This window comes from Carcharhinus amblyrhynchos, chromosome 19 (assembly GCF_965287045.1).
Source record: "Carcharhinus amblyrhynchos chromosome 19, sCarAmb.v2.hapA, whole genome shotgun sequence".
Lineage (NCBI taxonomy): Eukaryota > Metazoa > Chordata > Chondrichthyes > Carcharhiniformes > Carcharhinidae > Carcharhinus > Carcharhinus amblyrhynchos.
Genome location: NC_137342.1, coordinates 25,951,685 through 25,972,044, shown reverse-complemented (window position 1 = coordinate 25,972,044; position 20,360 = coordinate 25,951,685). Strand labels below are relative to the sequence as shown.

General features: G+C 41.8%; 1 protein-coding gene across 2 annotated transcripts in view; it reads right to left on the bottom strand.

Moving 5' to 3' along the window:
* The window catches only part of mov10l1 (Mov10 like RNA helicase 1), a 79,731-nt gene that overhangs the window by 12,137 nt on the left and 47,234 nt on the right, over positions 1-20,360 (bottom strand). For both annotated transcript variants that reach the window (XM_080207874.1, XM_080207875.1), the window contains 4 exons: positions 17,236-17,357; positions 12,035-12,134; positions 3,819-3,980; positions 719-892 (listed from right to left, as the gene is read on the bottom strand). In XM_080207874.1, the coding sequence (XP_080064000.1) occupies positions 719-892; positions 3,819-3,980; positions 12,035-12,134; positions 17,236-17,357 (558 nt within the window). The remainder of the gene's footprint in view (positions 1-718; positions 893-3,818; positions 3,981-12,034; positions 12,135-17,235; positions 17,358-20,360) is intronic.

Sequence of the window (20,360 nt, the reverse complement as noted above, 5' to 3'; positions counted from 1 at the left end):
GGGGTTCTGGAGCCATTTTGGCTATGCTGGAGGCTCTTTCCATCCTACAAAGGTTCAAGCCTTTGACTCAATGTAAAAGATCCTATAGCCGTACCTCGAGACCAGATATCATTCCCTGTATCCAGGCTGACATTTACCTCTCAACAAACACCAATAAGAACATAAGAAATAGGAGCAGGAGTAGGCCATCTAGCCCTTCGAGCCTGCCCCGCCATTCAATAAGATCACGGCTGATCTGTCGTGGCTCAGTTCCACATTCCCGCCCTCTCCCCATAACCCTTAATCAAAAACCCATCAACTCGCGTCTTAAAAATATTTAGCGAGGCAGCCTCCACCACTTCAACGGGCAGAGAATTCCAGAGATTCACCACCCTTTGAGTGAAGAAGATCCTCCTCAACTCCGTTCTAAACCAGATTAGCTCCAGCCCAGCACAAGCACGATTCATCAATTATCACATACCACGTATAGTGTATTCTGCAGTTCCTGTTAAAAAGCCAATTACAGTCAGAAAAAACAGCATTATTTTTAATAAGTAAATGTTACAGTAAATCCCCTTTGAAAATGCAGGAGAGAGATTGAAATGGGACACAAACAAACATTCTCATTCTATACAAATTCACTGCAATTAAAATAATGCAATCTAAGATGCTCTAAATATGAAAAAGTATATTGAATCTGAAATCTTTCAAAATATATCTGTACACAGCAACAACATACCCTTAATCCATGAAAAATTATTGGAAAGCCTTTTCTGGGCAATTTTTCCCAGTTACATAACTTGTTAACCACAGCTGGATCTGAACACATTGTGAGCTCCTGATGATAGAACAGTTTAGAGGGCAGGTCAAGTAAAGATGAATGTGAACGATAGTTATTCACTAGTTTTGTCACCTAAGAGAAAAAAGAGGGAGGGGGAGGAGAGGGTTATATTTCAGTCATACATCTAAATCTAAATGAGATACTTACAGCCACCTTTCTTTTCCTTGCTGTATTATTTGCCATTTAGTGCACCTGTAAATTATCTTTAAATTAAAACCAATTGACAGGTCATAGATTCCCTACAGTGCAAAAGGTGGTTATTTGGCCCATCGAGTCTGTACCAACAACAATCCCACCAAGGCCCTAACCATCTAACCCCATGTATTTATCCTACTAGCCCCCCTCACACTGGGGTCAAATTAGCATGACCAATCAACCTAACCCGCATACCTTTGGACTGTGGGAGAAAACCAGAACTCCTGGAGGAAACCCACGCAGACACAGGGAGAATGTGTAGAATCCACACAGACTGCACTTAGGAAAGATCATTGCGTCCAATTCTCCTGGCTGCACATAGGAAAGAGGTGAAGGCTTTAGTGAGGGGACACTCAGTACGAGTGTAATTCCGGAGATGAGGGACTTCCATTATGTAGACAACCGAGGCCGGATTCGAACCCCAGGTGTCTGGCGCTGAGAGGCAGCAGTGCTACCCTGCCATCCACTCATCTGACAAATGCCTGCTGGAAGGTGTCACTGAAGTGGGAAGCCCTTTCCACGACATGGTACAACATCTTTCTTGACCCTGGATGGCCCAAAGTGAGTATTGATCAATCTGCAATGCACGAGTGCAGCTTTGCTTTAAAAAGGTTGTGCTTTTCAAAGGAGAAGGCAGCACATACTTCATTCGGAATGTGCAGATCCGCAACAGTGCAGCATGGGATCCACTGGAGATCATTTTACAAGTCATAGAACTGAGGTGGGTGCACCACTTGTGATGCCTGTCTCATTTAGAATTGCAGCAGGCTGATTACAAACCACCACACACCCAAAAAAAACAGGAGTATCCAATTTATAGCCCAAAACGTTCAAACTTACCATGGGAGATCTAATTATGTACAATATCTGCCAGCACAAGCATAAGCATGCTAGGCCCATAATCCAGAGGTTGATGGATCAAAACCACCCTCTGCTATTCCTATTGATTAGCATGGTGGCACAGTGGTTCACACTACTGCCTCACAGCTCCAGGGACCCAAGTTCAATTCTGGCCTCTGTTCACACTGTGTGGAGTTTGCACATTCTCCCAGTGCCTGAATGGGTTTCCTCTGGGCACTCTGGTATAGGGCCTGGGTGGGATTGTGGTCTGCGCAGACTCAGTGGGCCAAATGGCAGCCTTCTGCACTGTGGGGATTCTCCACAGATGCTGTTAGATCTGCTGAGAATTTCCAGCATTTTTCTGTTTCTGGTTCAGATTCCGGCATCCGCAGTACTTTGCTCTTATCAACCAGGAGACCTCATCCCCTTCGTACGAGAGCAACATGACTTAGGTGGCTCTGGGAGTTGCAGATTCCACTGATGTCATTATCAAGGCACACGACACACTGCAATATCCTACTGGCCATCCAACCTTCAGCACTCCTGCTGAAGCACCACCCCACTGCTCCCAGCTGATAAGAGCCTTGCTTTGTGGTCTCCGAGTACAAATTGATCTGACTCCAATGCTATACCACCACGTTAGCGCTACAATGAAGTACAGACTGTTCTGATAAATCACTAAAACTGAACAATACATCAAATAATCAGTCTATACAGTAATTGAAAACAACTTATACTCCCTCTGTCAGAAGTGAAAAGGATTACAATCAAAATAAACATGTTCCCATTAATGTTGAACATTAATGGTAGGGTATTGGGGAGAGTTATAGAGCAAAGAGATCTAGGGAGTACAGGTTCATAGCACCTTAAAAGTGGAGTCACAGGTGGACAGAGTGGAGAGGAAGGCATTTGGCATGCTTGGTTCCATTGATCAGAGTATTGAATACAGTTGGGATGTCTTGTTGAAGTTGTACAAGACATTGGTAAGGCCACACTTGGAATACTGTGTGCAGTTCAGTTACAGTATTATAGGAAGGATATTATTAAATGAGAAAGAAAGAGTGAAGAGATTTACTAGGATGCTACCAGGACTTGATGGGTTTAGGTGTAAATAGAGACTGGGACTTTTTTCCCTCTGGAGTGTACGAGGTTTAGAGGTGATCTGAGCGATATCTATAAAATAATGAGGGGCGTAGATCAACTAGATAGTTGATATCTTTTCCCAAAGATAAGGAAGTCTAAATATAGAGAGCATAGGTTTAAGGTGCGAGGGGAGAAATACAAAAGGGTCCACAGAAGCAATTTTTTCAGAGGGTGGAGTGTGTCTGGAAAAGCTGCCAGAGGTAGCAGTTGAGGCAGATACAATTTTCTATTTTAACAAGTGTTTAGACAGTTACATGGTTAAGATGGGTATAGAAGGATATGGGCCAAAGGCGGGCAATTGGGACTAGCTTAGGGGTTAAAAAAGGGGGCATGGACAAGTTGGATTGAAGGGCCTGTTTCCATGCTACAAACCTCTATGACTCTATTCTGTATGAGAACTCACTTGCTGAGGCTACCTCGTTGAATGTTTTTGAGGAAAAGATAGATTTTTGAACAGTAAAAGAATTAAAGGTTATAGTGAGCAGGCGGGTAAGTGGAGCTGAATCCATTGAAAGATCAGCCACGATCTTATTGAATGTTAGAGCGATTCAAGGGGCCAGATGACCTACTCGTGCTCCTAATTCTTTTGTTCTTATGTTCTATAATCTACGCTCCCAAGATGCATCTTTCCGATACACAGTTCTCAGTCTCTTGTATGCATCAATATTAGTTCAATGTTAACAGACAAATCAAACTCCAAAAGCCTGTAAAATCTCACTGACCTGAATATAAACATGGAGCAGCTGTACAAAACAACAGAAATCTTATATTGCGTGCATACAAGGGCATCACAGTATTTGACTGCTGCAAATAAACTGACCAGAAGAGGATTGTAAGATCCAAATTCACCAAACGTTCCGTCTCTAGAGTATGAAGGGCGTGTCATTAATCGCTCCAAAAGTGAAACAGACAGGCCGTAAGCTGCGGCAATTTTCGACTTTATTATTGGTCCCAATTGCATTGGGTCTCCAGCAAGCACAATCTGTAGATTTAATGACAAACAATGGCACTGGACTGATCACGCTGCAAATTATAGAAGTCTTCTCTCATGTATTCTCTACTCAAGTACATGAGAGAAAGAGAGAGAGAGAGAGAGAGAGAGAGACACAGAGAAGACTTCAAATCATCAGAATCTCCTCACACTGTAATGCTTTCACATCCTCACATTCACCCCCAGCTCTTAGACTAGTAACGCAAGATATCCATAGTGCACAATTTGATAGCATACAGAACATGCACATTCACTGCTAGCTCACAAAAGGTTTACTCCGGGCCCAAATTATTCCATGAACTTGAAATGAAATGTGCTGAAACCCAACTAGAACACCCTAGTGGGCTTTGGTCAAAGTAAATGAAATTCCGATGCCATGTACTTTAGCAAATCAAAAGGCAATGGTAGCAGCAGGAAAGCACTAAACTCAGTCACACACCATTTACTGCATCACAACGTTTGAGAATTTTGGCTACAAGCCTATGGGTGAACAAAGTAAACTGCATCTGAACCCTGTTTAGAAGGGGCAGAGAAGGAGAGAAGGGGTGGAGAGAAAGAACAAAAACTAATTTGAGAGATTGATGAATGATTCTTTATAGGTTCTTAATCAACAAGGGGTGAAAGATTAGCAGGGATAGGCAATTGAAGTTAGTCAGATCAACCATGGTCTTGAATGGTGGAGCTGGCTCGATGGGGTAAGCGGCCTCCTCCTCATTTGTATGCTTGTCTCCATATCTATCCACAACCAACTTATGTCCTCTTCACAAAGTACTTTCCTATCAATCTTTTTGTCATCAGCAAATTTCTCCATTCTTGACAAGTGACGAATACAAAACCAAATAACTTGGAAAAGTATTAACTAATGATTTTTATTAATTTTTGTATAATAATCAAAAACACCATGATTCTTAAGAATATCAGGTTAAAGGGATCAAAGGATGTTGGGGGCAGTGGGAGTCAGGATCAGGGTATGGAATTTGATGACAACCACAATCAATTAATGGCAGAGATGGCTTGAAAGGCCAAATAGCCTGCTCCTGCTTCTATTTTCTATGTATGTTGGGGCAGCACGATGGCACAGTGGTTAGCATGACTGCCTCACAGCACCAGGGACCAGGTTCGATTCCCAGCTTGGGTCATTGTCTGTGTGGAGTTTGCACATACTCCGTATCCGCATGGGTTTCCTCCGGGTGCTCTGGTTTCCTCCCACAGTCCAAAGATGTGCGGTTTAGGTGGACTGGCCATGCAAAATTGTCCATTTGTGTCAGGGATAAATGTACGAGATGGTGCGGCATCATTGTGGGTGTGGGATCAATGGGCTGCAGGGATTCTGTTTCTAACATTTATTTCTTTATTATTTATTAGTGTCACAAGTTGGCTTACATTAACAATACAAATGAAGTTACTGTGAAAATCCCCTAGTTGCCACAGTCCAGCACCTGTTTGGTTACACGGAGGGAGAATTTAGCACAGCCAATGCACCTAACCAGCACGTCCTTTGGACCGTGGCAGGAAATCGGAGCACCCGGAGGAAACCACACAGACACAGTGAGAACGTGCAGAATCCATACAGACCCAAGCCGGGAATCGAACTCAGGTCCCTGGTGCTGTGAGACAAACATCAGTGCTAATCACTGTGCCACCCATAGCAATAGGAGTCAGCCATTTTGCTGCTGGAGCCTGTTCAGCTATTCAATAAGATCACGGTTGACCTGTAAACTTAGCCACTTACCTGCCTTTACCATATCCCTTAATACCTTTAGATGATAAAAATCCATCAATTGCAAATTTAACATTTGCATTTGATCTAGCACTAATTGCTGTTTGAGAGTCCTTCCTTAAATTTTATTCCTGAAAAGGTCCAACTCCAATTGATAGAATATGCTCCTAGCAGAAATGCTTTCTCTTTACCTCACATCTGTTCCCTTTAATACCTTGAGCGCTTTGATCAAATCACCTCCAATTCTTCCAAATCCCAGAGAATACAAATGAGGTGGTTATAGCTGGGCACATAGAAAATTGAGGTAATCAGGAAGAATCAGCATGGTTCTGTGAAAGAGAAACCATGTTTAACCAATTTTTTGAAACTCTTTGATGGGGTAACATCTGCTGTGGATACAGGGGAGTCTGTAGTTGTACTGTGCTTAGACTTCCCAAAAGCATTTGATAAGATTATTGCAGGAAGCTCAAGGTGTAGGGAGTAACATATGAACATGGATAGAAGAATGGCTGTTTGGCAGAAAACAGGGTATGCAAAAATGGGTCATATGATTGGCAAAATGTGACAAATGGAGTCCTCAAGGGTCTGTGCTGGGGCCTCAACGTTTTACAATTTATATCATTGGCTTACATGAGGGGAGGGTGAAGGTACAGAAGCTAAACTTGCTGATGACAAAAAAAGATTGATAGGAAAGTACATTGTGAAGAGGACACAAGTTGGTTGTGGATAGATATGGAGACAAACATACAAATGAGGAGGAGGCCACTTACCCCTTTGAGCCAGCTCCACCATTCAAGACCATGGTTGATCTGACTAACTTCAATTGTCTATCCCTGTTAATCTTTCACCCCTTGTTGATTAAGAACTATCTAGCTCTGCCTTAAAAATAGTCAAAGATGCTGCTTCCACTGCCTTTTCAGAAAGAGTTCCAGAGGCTCATGGCCCTCAGTGAAAGAAATTCTCTTCTTGTCTTAAATGAGCAACCACCCTCTGTCGGAAAGTTGGTGCAGACCCGATGGATCAAATGGGCTCCTTCTGCACTGTAGAGATTCTATGACTTTTTATTTTTAAAGTGACCCCTGGTTCTAGATTCTCCCACAAGAGGGAATATTCTCTCCACATTGACCCTGTCAATGTCCCCCAGGATCTTAAAAGGTTTCAATTATGTCACCCCTTACTGTTCTAAACTCTAGTGGATACAAACCCAACCTCTTCAACCTTTCCTCATTAGACAACCTGCCCATTCCTGGTATTAGTCTAGTAAACCTTCTCTGAACTGTTTCTAATGCATTTGCATCTTTCCTCGACAAAGGAGACCAACACTGTACACAATATTTCAGATGTGGCCTCACCAATGCCCTGCACAACCAAAGCACAACCTCCTTACTTTTATAATCAATTTCTCTCAGTACATTATAACATCCAATTAGCTTTCTGAATGACTTGCTGTACTTGGATAGCAGCCTTTTGAGATTCATGCATTAGGTTACCCAGATCCCTCTGCATCCTCTCACCATTTAGCTAATTAGCTTCTTTTTTGCTCATCCTGCCAAAGCAGACAACTTCATATTTTGCATAATGTGATGTATAATAAGGGCAAATGTGATAGTTTATTTTGGCAGGAAGAACAGAAAAGCAGCTAATTATCTAAATAGCGAGAGGCTGCAATGCTTTGAAGCTAATTATCTAAATGGTGAGAGGCTGCAGAGCCCTTACTGTACACAACATTATGCAAAATATGAAATTATTCATTTTGGCAAGAACAAAAAAAAGGCTCAGTATTACCGGAATGGAAAATGGCTGCAGAATTCAGAGGTGTAAGGGAGCTAGGATAGTGACGGTATGAATAAGAGGCTTAGGCAGAGAATGCCTAGCTTGAGAGCTGGTGCAGGGGGCAGGAATTTAGGTTTTGGATCATTGGAATCTTTTCTGGGGAAGGACTGACCTGTTCAAGAGGGATGGGTTACACCTGAACTGGAGGAGGACAAACATCCTGGTGGGGAGATTTGCTAGAGCCATTCAGGAGGGTTGAATAGTTTGGCAGGGGGTTGAATCCAAAGCAGTAAAGGAGACAGAAGAGAAGTTTGAGGACAGCACAGAAGTTAAAGAGAGAACATTAATTAGTAATGTGTCAGTAATCCTAGTTATAGACATCAGGCAAAAACAAGACAGACAGCAAGGGAAGTCTAGATTAAACTGTTGTTTATTTCAATGCAAGAAGCCTGACAGGCAAGGCAGATGAACTCAGGGCATGGATGGGTATATGGGACTGGCATATTATAGTAATTACTGAAGCATGGCTAAGAGGGGGACAGGATTGGCAGGTCAATGTTCCAAGGTACAGTTGTCGTAGGAAAGATGAAACAGGAGGAAGAGAGGAGGGGGAGTTGCACTTTTGATTAGGGTAGGCATCACAGCCGTACTGAGGGGGATACATCTGAAGGTTTGGCCATTGAGTCTATATGGATAGAACTGAGAAATAAGAGGAGGAAATCACTTTGATAGGGTTGTACTATAGGCCCCCAGTCGGCAGGAAATTGAGGAGCAAATTTGCAAGGAGATTACAGATAGCTCCAAGAAAAATAGGGTGATAGTAGTCAGATTTTAATTTTCCAAACATTGATTGGGACAGCCGTAGTATTAGAGGGGTGGATGAAGAGAAATTCCTCTTGAATACACTCATTCAGTATGTGGATGGCCCAACTAGAGGGAACAAAACTTGACCTCCTCTTGGGAAATAAGGAAAAGCAGGTGACAGAAGTGTTAGTGAAGGATCACTTTGGAATCAGTGATCATAATTCTATTGGTTTTTAAGATAGCTATGGAGAATGATAGGTCTGTCCCAAAAGTTAAAATTTTAAATTGGGGCAAGGTCAATTATGATGGTATCAGGCAGGAATTTTCAAAAGTTAATTGGGGGAGTCTGTGGGAAGGCAAAGTGGGAGGCTTTCAAAAGTGTGTTAATCACTGTTCAGGGTAAATACATTCTTCTTAGGGTGAAGGACAAGGCTGGCAGAAGTAGGGAACCCTGGATGACTTGGGATATTGAGTTCCAGGTCAAGAAGAAGAAAGAGACACATGATATGCATAGGCAGCTGGGATCAAGTGAATCCCTTGAAGGATATAGGGGGTGCAGGAGTAGAGTTGAGAGAGCAATCAGGAGGGCAAAAAGGGGACATGATTGTTTTGACAGATAAGGCAAAGGAGAATCCAAAGAGCTTCTGCAAATACATAAAGGCAAAAGAGTAACAAGGGACAGAGTAGGGCCTCTTAAAGATCAACAACGTCATCATGAGTGGATCCACAAGGGATGGGTGAGTTTGTAAATGAATATTTCTCATCAGTCTTTACTGTTGAGAAAAGCATGGATGTTAGGGAACTTGGGGAAAATAAATAATAATGTCTTGAGGAGTGTACATATTACAGAGGTGGTGGTGCTGGAAGTCTTAAAGTACATCAAGATAGATAAATCCCTGGAACCTGATGAAGCGTATCCCAGGACATTGTGGGAGGCTAGGGAGGAAATTGCGGGTACCTTAGCCAAGATATTTGGATCATCGATAGTCATAGGTAAGGTGCCTGAGGATTGGAGAGTATTTAAAAAGGGCTGCAGGGAAAAGCCTGGGAAGTACAGGTCAGTGAGCCTCACATCTGTGCTGGGTAAGTTGTTAGAAGGTATTTTGAAAGACAGGATCTACAGGCATTTAGAGATGCAAGTACTGATTAGGGATAGTCAGCATGGCTTTGAGTGGAAAATCAACATCTCACAGACTTGATTGAGTTTTTTGAAGGGGGTAACCATGAAGGTAGATGAGGGTAGTGCAGTTGATGTTATCTACATAGACTTTAGCAAGACCTTTGATAAAGTACCACATGGTAGATTGCTACATAAAAGGTTAAATCTCACAGGATCCAGGGTGAGGTACCTAAATGGATTCAAAACTGGGATGGCTGTAGAGAGTTGTTTTTCAAACTGGAGGCCTGTGACTAGCAGTGTGCCTCAGTGATCAGTGCTGGGATCCATTGTAATTTGTAATTTATATTAATGATTTGGATGAGAATAAAGAGGCATGATTACTAAGCTTGCAGGTGATATTAAGACTGGTGGCATAGTGGAGAGTAAAGAAAGTCATCTCCAATTACAACGGGATCTTGATCAATTGGGCCAGTAGGCTGATGAATGGCAGATGGAGTTAATTTTGGTAGATTGAACCAGGGTAGGACTTACTCAGGGTACATGTTCATAGCTCCTTGAAAGTGGAGTCACAGGTGGACAGAGTGGCGAAGGCAGCATTCAGCATGCTTGGTTTCATTGTTCAGAACTTTGAATACAGGAGTTGGAATACCTTGCTGAAATTGTACAAGACATTGGTAAGGCCACACTTGGAATAGAGTATGCAATTCTGGTCACCCTATTAAAGAAAGGATATTATTAAACTAGAAAAAGAGTGCAGAAGAGATTTACTAGGATGCTACCGGGACTAGATGGATTGAGTTACAAGGAGAGGCTGAAGAGACTGGGACCTTTTTCCTCTGGAGCGCAAGAGGCTGAGGGGTGATCTTATAGAGGTCTATAAAATAATAAAAAAGGCACAGATCAGCTTGATAGTCAATATCTTTTCCCAAAGGTAGGGGAGTCTAAAACTAGAGGATGTAGGTTTAAAGGTGAGAGGGAAGAGATACAAAAGTGTTCAGAGGAGGAATTTTTTTCATAGAGGGTGGAGAGTGTCTGGAACAAGCTGCCAGAGATAGTAGTAGAGGTGGGTACAATTTTGTATTTTTAAAAAGCATTTAGGTAGTTACATGGGTACGATGGGTATAGAGGGATATGGGCCAAATGCAGGCAACTGGGATCAGCTTAGGGATTTCAAAAAAAGGGCTGCATGGACAAGTTGGGCCAAAGGGCCTGCTTCCATGCTGTAAACCTCTATGATTCTGTGTTCTTGCGAACATAGCACAAAAAGTTATGCAGGTATGGTAAGTAACTCAGATGGTTAATGAAATGTTATACTTTATTATAAAAGGAATTGAACATAAAAGGATGTTATACAGGACACTGGCGAGACTACATCTTGTTACTATGTACAGTTTAGGTCTTTTTAGTCAAGGAAGGATATAATTGAGGTCCTCTCAATAAAGTTCTTCAGGTGTTTGGGATTAAATTTTCCGGTCTGCAATGTGGCAATGTTCTTGAGTAGAGAAACAATAGAAGTAATTTTGATGAATAGTATGTAGCAGATAACGGAATCAATATTATCTATTTCACAGCATTCTCCAAGCTACCTCAAAAATATAAAAATCGGAAACACTTTAAAAACAGGGGAGGGGGGGGGGGGGGGGGAAAGAGGAAAGGGGGGGGGGGGGCGAAAGAGAGGAGAGAAGACAGAGAGAGAGAAGCAGAGTTACTTTTTCAGGTCAATGGCCTTCCGTCAGAACTCGATTTAACAGGCTTAAACAAGTAGAGAATGAGGGAAAAGGGATATTGCTTACAGGTCTCCAGACCTCCTCCTGTGGCAGTCGGTCATAAGCTAGATTGATGCATTGGCGACTGATTTGTTTATGAAAGGAAGCAATAATAGATCATTAATAGAGGATATTTATTAGATTGATGCCAGGGATGAGTGGGTTGTCTTTTGAGGATGGTTTGGACAGACAGGGTTTGTTTCCACTGGAATTTAGAAGTGTGAGTGGTGAATGTCTTGTTAAGGTGAACGTGGAAAGAGTTTCCTTTTGTAGGTGAATCAGGGGATTTTAAAATCAGGGGTTGCCCTTTTAGGGCAAAAAGGGGTGGATTATTTTTGAGTTTGCACAACTTTGGGGCTTGCCTGCAAAGACGGTGGAGATGGGCGTCATTGAATATTTTGAAGCCGAAAGTAGTTTGATTCTCTTGCCTCAAGAGTCTAATGTTACCGGGCAGTAGATGGAAACATGTAATTTGAAACAAAAATAGATTGGCCATGATCCTGTTGAATGGCGGAGCAGGTTCAAAGGACCAAATGATCTATTTTTGCTCCTATTTCTTATGTTCAAGTGCATGTCCGTAATCCTAGTTTGTGTAATTCCCTCATCACTTAACCTTTCGGAATCCAGGTAGTCAAGCTTCCGAAAAAGCAAATGGTCCACATTCTATATAACGTGGACATCTTTCCTAACTTATTGCCTATTGCCCGCAACGTGGGAGGAGATTCCATCCACACCCGAGAGCAGAGTTTCTACGCGGAGATGTAGTGAGATTTAGAAGAAATATTGTCATAACGAGCTCAAGGGTGAACATGCTAATTACATGATACAAATCCAATCTAGTTGATTCACCCTCATGTCTTACCTGTCCATCCTCCTCAGATACTAGCAGCAGAGGAATGAGACATTCAGGTTCACTCGCTTGACCAGCTTCATCAACGAAAACATGAGTAAAATGTCCGGTCCTTCGATTAGAAAAGAAAACAAGAAGTGGACAGTTACGGTATTTCAGTTTTGAAGGAAAAATTCTGTATTCTTTTCACTAACTGAAACAAAATAAAGATCCTAAAACTAGCTTTCCCAGATCATTTTAGTTGTTTTGGCATCATGGAAGTAACTTTGGTAAGTTCTACTAGCTCTCATAAGCTTCCAGAAACATACATCTTCAGGAGGTAATTATTTGAGACTTCTTTCATTGAAAGAACACTCAGTTGTTTGATGCCGCTGCAATGCCTTGGGCTTCAGATTCTTCATTACTCAATGCTGGTAAAATTATTGGCATGCAGTCTTTAAATCTGCCCTGTGCTTCATTGTGCCCAATACTGGATCTTGGGTATTTTCAACTCAAGCTTGGAATTCAGCATTGCATCAATGTTATAGTTCACACAGACACTCTTTTATAAAACTTCCTTCTTGACTTGGTTCCTCTCAATAACGTTCTTCAGGTGTTTGGGATTAAATTTTCCTGTCCACAACGTGGCAATGTTCTTGAGTACAAAAACAAGAGATAATTTTAATGAATAGTATATAGCAGATAACGGATTATCTATTTTACACCATTATCCAAAGCGCTCTCAAATATAAAAATTGGAAATGCTTTGCAAGACAGGCAGCTCCTGTCTCAAGAGAGAGAAAGAAAAAAAAGAGAGACAGAAGCAGAGTTACTTCTCCAGGTCAATGGCCTTTTGTCAGAACTCTTTCTATTTAATGGGCTTAAACAAGTAGAGAATGAGAGAAAGGGGATGTTCTTATGGGTCTCCAGAACTCCTCCTGAGGCACCCAGTCTTAAGCTAGATCAATGCATTGGTGATTGATTTGTCTAAGAAAGGAAGCAATAGTAGATCACCTTCAGCAAGAGAAAAGGAACGTGTGTTCCAGGATGTGGCGTTTGGATTTACAAATACATTATACCAAATGCATTTCAGGAATAAATGAACTGATAGCTGCTGACAGTTTGTGGTCCACTTTGGTAGGAATAATGGTAGGAAGGACTACTGCTTACGTGGCGAAAAACTGCAGCAGGCGACGGTGCAGAGGGACCTCGGGGTCCTTGTGCATGAGTCACAAAAACCCAGCTTGCAGGTGCAGCAGGTGGTCAGGAAGGCGAGTGGGATGCTGGCCTTCATAGCGAGGGGGATTGAATATAAAAGTAAGGAGGTCTTGCTGCAGCTGTATAGGGCATTGGTGAGGCCGCAGCTGGAGTACTGTGTGCAGTTTTGGGCGCCGTACTTACGCAAGGATATTTTGGCCTTGGAGGGAGTGCAGAGGAGGTTTACTAGGCTGATACCAGAGTTGAGGGGGTTGAGCTATGAGGAGAGGCTGAATAAACTAGGCTTGTACTCGTTAGAGTTTAGAAGAATGAGGGGAGATCTCATTGAGACGTATAAGATGATGAATGGGATGGATAGGATAGAAGTGGAGAGACTCTTCCCACTCAAAGGATAGTAGGACTAGGGGGGACAGCCTCAAGATAAAGGGGGGGCGGTTTAGAACGGAGTTGAGGAGGAACTTCTTCACTCAAAGGGTGGTGAATCTCTGGAATTCTCTGCCCGTTGAAGTGGTGGAGGCTGCCTCGCTAAATATTTTTAAGACGCAGGTTGATGGGTTTTTGATAAGAGAGGGGATTAAGGGTTATGGGGAGAGGGTGGGAATGTGGAACTGAGCCACGACAGGTCAGCCATGATCTTATTGAATGGCGGGGCAGGCTCAAAGGGCTAGATGGCCTGCTCCTGCTCCTATTTCTTATGTTCTTATGTTCTTATTCATTTGGTGTTCTATGCCAACTGTTGCAGAGATATATCTTTTACATACGAACAACCAAAGATATTTTGAGCCAAGACAAAGTCAGTATCAAACTTTAAACATAATTTTCATTTTAAGAGGCTGAAATTTCAAGGAATTTCAAACCCCGAGTTGGGGCTTACGTCAAGGATCAGCAGAGTCCCTTTCGCTTCCTGACTGTTCAAACTGAGCAAGCGACGTGGGAAGACATGGTCAATGATGTTTGCAGATGGTGATGAGAACATGACCAAATATCTGGAAAACTGGAGAAAAGTACTGCAAGATAAAGATATGAGGATCAATAGAATACAGACATAATTTATGGACCATTAGTTTGAGCCTAGGGGTGAGGGTAAAGATGTGAAGATTACGTCTGAAGACTTGGAGAAAATGAGTAGTTTCAAGTACCTGGGGTCAACGGTGGCAGGAGACAGAAGCACAGAAATGAAAATTAAGCCACAAATTAGCTCTGGTTAGAGTGCAGTTGAGTGTTATATGATAGAAAAGTATTGCTGAAATGGAAATGGAAAAGGAAAGAGACAGCTGAGAGATCAATCTGCTTATATAGTGCAGAAACCTGAGTAGCACTAAGTAGAGAAGAATAATAAATGAATATTGATGATACATGGATGTTGAGATGAATATGTGGAGAAGACAGAAATGACAAAATCAGAAACTCAGTGAAGATTCTGTGGAGAATTGAAAAAAGCAGCTAAGAGGCTGGAAGGGTATGGTCATTTGTTATGAAGACAAAGAGATCAAACATAGTGAGGTGAACAGTGAAAAGAAGAAAGGCCCAAGACCTGATGGAGAGATGCAGTGGCAAGAGACTTAAAAGCAGTGGGACTGGAAAAAAGAATAGGTCTTACAGGAGAGGATGGGAGAGAGCAGTCAACCAGCATTGTGGTGATACCAAATAAGATGGCAGAAGTCACAAGAGATCAAGCATTTTCTCTCACACATTAAGAAAGTCACTGACTAAGATGCCCACTTTCACAAGAAACTGATGATTGACTGGGTGGAGAATAGAGATGATGTTACAGATTTGATTTATTCTATGAGTACTGGCCAAGGCAGCTTTAAAAGGACACAGGAAAATTATTTTCACACAATTCAGAATTATACTGTATAAAAATATTCACAAAGTGTTTCTCAGTGCAGATAATCAATTCATCTTTTTTGCTGATTACTTTTTACAAAAACAAATTGAGAAAAGAATGATGGTTAACATAAAAAAGGGGAATCCCAAAGTCTTCTATTAGGTACATAATAGTAAAAGGAAGATAAAATGAGGAGCAGGACATGATGGCACTGTAGTTAGCACTGTTGCCTCACAGCACAGGAACCTGGGTTCAATTCTCAGCCTAAGAACATAAGAAATAGGAGGAGTGGGCTATCTAGCCCTTTGAGCCTGCCCCGCCTAGGGTCAGCTGTCTGTGCTGAGTCTGCATATTCTCCCCACGACTGTGAGAGTTTCCTCCGGGTGCTCAGGTTTCCTCCTACAGTCTGAATGACGTGCTGGTTAGGGCATTGGCCATGCTAAATTCTCCCTCAGTGTACCCGAACAGGTGCCAGCGGCAACTAAGGGACCTTGACCGTAACTTCATTGCCATATTCATGTAAGCCTACTTGTGACAATAACAAATAGACTTTTAAGACTGAGTAGGGAGCAAAAATGAGATTTACACATGGAGACAGGGAGCAATGAATATCATGCATTGTCTTCATGAAAGAAGCAGATGTTTCCTCCACCCAGGCCATGCTAACATGGGAGGGACCTCTGTCACTACAAAGGTTCAAAATTGATAAGTGGGCTTTGGAAACACTGTTGGTTCCTAAAGTTGACAAGACACTGGGACCGGATGAAATGTGTCCAAGGGTGTTGGAGCGAGTGAGTGTGGAAATTCAGGGGCACTGGTCACAATCTTTCAGTCTTCCATAGACTTAGAGGAGCTGCCAGAGGACTGGAGCTTTGGAAACATTCTTGTTTCCAAATACATCCTTATTCTTGCAATCTTTTTGGAACAAGTCCAGACAAATTAGTTCAACTTCAGTGGAGGGAAGCTTCTAGAAGCAATTATTGGGATAGAATTAGTAATCGCATGGACGTGTGTACTGATTAGGAAGAGCCAGCATGGATTTCTTAAGGCAAAAATCCTGTTTAGCTAACTTGCAGAAGAACATGGAGAGACAATAAGGGGTACAGCTAACAGGTGTGCAGGAGCAGACGGTCCTGCATTTATGTACATAAGTGTTTAAAGGTGGCAGGACGGGTGGAGAAAGCATTAATGAAGCAGATTGTATTCTGGGTTTTATTAATAGTAGCATAGAGAAGAAGAACAAGGAGGTTACACTGAACTTGTGCAAGACTCTAGTTGGATTTCAGCTAGAGTATTGTGTACAGTTATGGGAACTGTGCTTTAGGAAAGATGTGAACACATTGGAGAGAGAGTGCAGAAAAGGTTCACAAAAATGCTTCCAGGGATGAGAAACTTCAATGGAGGAGGATAGGAGAGGATTCAACTGTACTCCTTAGAGGAAAATGCCGAGAGGAGGTTTAATAGAGATGTTCAAAATCATGAGGGGGCTGGACAGAGTAGGTAGGGAGAAACTGTTCCCGCTCGTAAAAGGATTAAGAACGAGAACATACAGATTTAGAGTGATTTGCAAAAGAAAATTTAACAATAAAACATTTTCGCACAGCAATCTGGAACACACTGCCTGGCAGAGTGGTGGAGGCAGGTTCAATTGAGGTATTCAGGACAGCATTACATGGTTATTTGAATAGAAACAATGTGTATGGTTATGGGGAAAAGGCAGGAGTATAGCACTAAGTCATAATGCTTACTTGCAGAGCTGGTGCAGACACGATGGGCTGAACGGCCTTCTTCTGCATTTGTAACAATTCTGTGATTTAGTACGCTGCGACAAAGGCAAGTGGCCAAGTACCAGTCCAAACAAAGTCCCTCCACAATCTAGCAAAATGTTAAATGACTACATCGCTAGCTTTCTTATGTTTTCAAATGTTTTCCTATTGGTGCATCTTGACAACTTCATAATACACAAGAATTTAAGTCTAGTTTAATGTTGCACAAACATGAGAATTCATATTCACAACACATTTCCAAAAATGCAAAACCCTAAATGGAATTGATGACATTTCTTCTTACAATGATTTATAGCTGCCGTCCTAGAGAACAGGATGAATTACAGGGGCAGCTTTATGCAAGTATGATACAGTAGAAACCTAATACAGAATATTTAATAATGCATGCTTCATTATACCTTAATCCAATCTGGTAGAATAATCCAGCCGTACTACATGTGCTTATTATGATCCTGTAGCGTGCAGCATCCCAAAGATCTTCTCCATCTTTACTGTAGAGTTGTACAATTTCAGGTATATACTGGCAGGAAAGTAAAAACAGGCAGAGTCAGGAAGCAAATTGCCATCTCTGATAACATCTTTGTGATGGTGTTTATGACCAAAACATGGGTTCAAAGTTTAGCTGATTAATCCAGTGAATTTCACTGAAACACTGAGTGTCAAACTCCATTAATATTTCTCTGCCTAATGTGAAAACATTCCACATTCTCATTTTTGTGGGCCTTTGTTACCACTGGGCAAAGTTATCTAACACTGGCTATGGCGTTTTACGTGCTGCCTGAAGGCGGATGGAGTGGAGGATGCAAATGAAGATCTCAATTTTTTTTTCCCCCAAGGATAGCTCTTCCAAATGATCAGCATTAGAAAATGAGTAAACAGTGTTGTTTAAGGAAAAACATTCCACTGTATAAAAATACTGCAAAATGAAAAAGGGCAAAGTTAAAGCTAACGAAAATAATCTCAAATTCATAGAAACCTATAGTGCAGGAGGCGGCCACTGGGCCCATCGAATCTGCATAGACCACAATCCCACCCAGGCGCCACCCCCATAATTTCATGCGTTTATGCTAGCTAGTTCACCTGACATTAAGGGGTAATTTGGCATGGTCAATCCACTGAAGGCACATCTTTGGACTGTGGGAGGAAACCCATTTAAAATTAATATTTTAAAAAAGCTCAAAACCACAAAGTGAAAAATGAAAATTATACCCAAGTATTCAAACATTAGCTAGCAATCCCCCAACTGATGCATGAGATACATCGGTCATTTAGATCTTGGAGCATTTTAAAGCAATCAATGCTTCAAAAATGACATTTTTCCTCCTTGCACTTTTTCTCTCCATCTTGCCTGACACAGACTCCTGCTGGAGTATGATGCCAGAAAAAAAAAAGCAACAATTTACTGAGATGACCATTCTTCACGTGTGAAAAGAGCTGATACTCAAATCAAGCCAAACCCACTGTTCCCAGTGACCTACACAACTGCAATGAGATGACTCTCACAAAAGTTAAAGTTTATTTATTAGTCACAAGTAGGCTTACATCCACGCTACAATAAAATTACTGTGAAAATCCCCTAGTCACCACACTTTGGGGTCTGTGCGGGTACACTGATGGAAAATTTAGCATGGCCAATGCACGTAACCAGCACGTATTTCGGACTGTGGAAGGAAACCAGAGCACCTGGAGTTCTAGGGTCCCAGGTTCAATCTGGCCTTGGGTCACTGTCTGTGTGGAGTTTGTATGTTCTTCCCACGTCTGCATGGGTTTTCTCCGGATGCTCTGGTTTCCTCCCACAGTCCGAAGATGTGTGGGTTACGTTGATTAGCCATGCTAAATTGATCCTTAGCATCAAGGGAATTAGCAGGGTAAGTGTGTGGGATTATAGGGATAGGGCCTGGGTAGGATTGAGGTTGGTACAGATTCAGTGGGCTGGATGGCTGCCTTCTGTACTGTAGTGATTCTATGCTAATTTTAATCCAGACTAATAAAGGGTCCTGGGGTTTTAATGATGTCTTGGGATATGTTGAGTGGAGCTTGACTGACAGTTTATGTGGCTAGGGAATAACTGTACTCCACAGAAAAATTTTCTTAGATGCTGTTTTGACTTGAGACAGCAAGTTGTTATTCTCTTGATATTCCCTCTCTGATGTTGGCAATTCTGTCATCTATTTGTTGTTAGAAGTTTGCGGAAGATGGTAGTGTGTTTCTGTCTCTCTCCAGATGTGTGCTGAAAGTTCTGGGACTGGAAAGCCTCAAAAGATTTGAAACAACATTCAAAGGACCAATTCAAAGCAGGTGGAAAAAAGCTGAAAACCCAGCATCACATGAGCAAATGTGCTTTCTGTGCTAAGTCTAGAAAAGGGTGTATGTTTGTGGGTTGCTGTCTGACTTGGAACAGCATTGATAGCTAGCTATTAAGGTATATTCTGTAACAAGTTTGAATCTTGTAATTGGTAAAAGTTATGCTAATTCTTTGTTATATTTAACTGTGCTCTTAAAAAAAAGTTTGATAAATACTTAGCATCATAGAATTTCTACATTGCAGGAGGCAGCCATTCAGCCCATTGAGTCTGCACAGACAACAATCCCATCTTGGCCCTATCCCAGTAACCCTACATATTTACCTCATTAATCCTTCTAACCTACGCATCCCAGGATGCTGAGGGGCAATTTAGCATGGCCAATGTAACTAACCTGCACATCTTTGGACTATGGGAGGAAACCCGCACAGACATGAGTACACACAAACTTCACATAGACAGTGACCCAAGCCAGAAATTGAACCCAGGTCTCTGGAGCCGAGAGGCAGCGCTACTAACCACCCTGTCGCTTGCTAGTGGGTCACTTGAATCATACCTGGCGTGAAACACCTTATCGTTTTCCATGCCAAATTCAACTGTTAAAAAGTTAAGGTTTAGGCTATTTTTATAAAACACCTCGGGTTTCCAGCCTGGACCGTAACACTACTAAACTCACTATGAATCAATGAATTAATTAGTGTTTTATAGTGAAACTCACGATAAAACCTGGAACTTTCCTGGTAGGTAAGCCCTCAGCACCACTCCAGGTAGTATATTTAGCATTTGCTGCACTATAGGAAATGACACTCGCAAGTGTACCTACGTTTTACAAAGACACTTGCATTTTATATATTTTTTTGAAACATGCACTTGCGAATGAGAAGGGGCTTTTTCAATGCCATTTCCTACAGTGTTACAGATAGCAATATTTTGAACAAAAATACCCACATGTAAGAATACCTCAACCAATCCACAACACTAATTTTCCACAGGTTGAAAATTGCCTCTCAGTCATCTGGTCAGCACATACTTTTTGTTTATATCAAAGAGAATAGAATTGAAGTGTGTGCATCATGGATGCAGAGATATTACACAAAGTCAGAATATACCTTATGCATTCAAAAATACTGTGCTGTAGTTATCAACAATCTCAGAGGTTAAAATATAGTTCTAGCAATTACAACAGTATTTCGTTTTAAGTAGCTGTCTTTGAAACTATT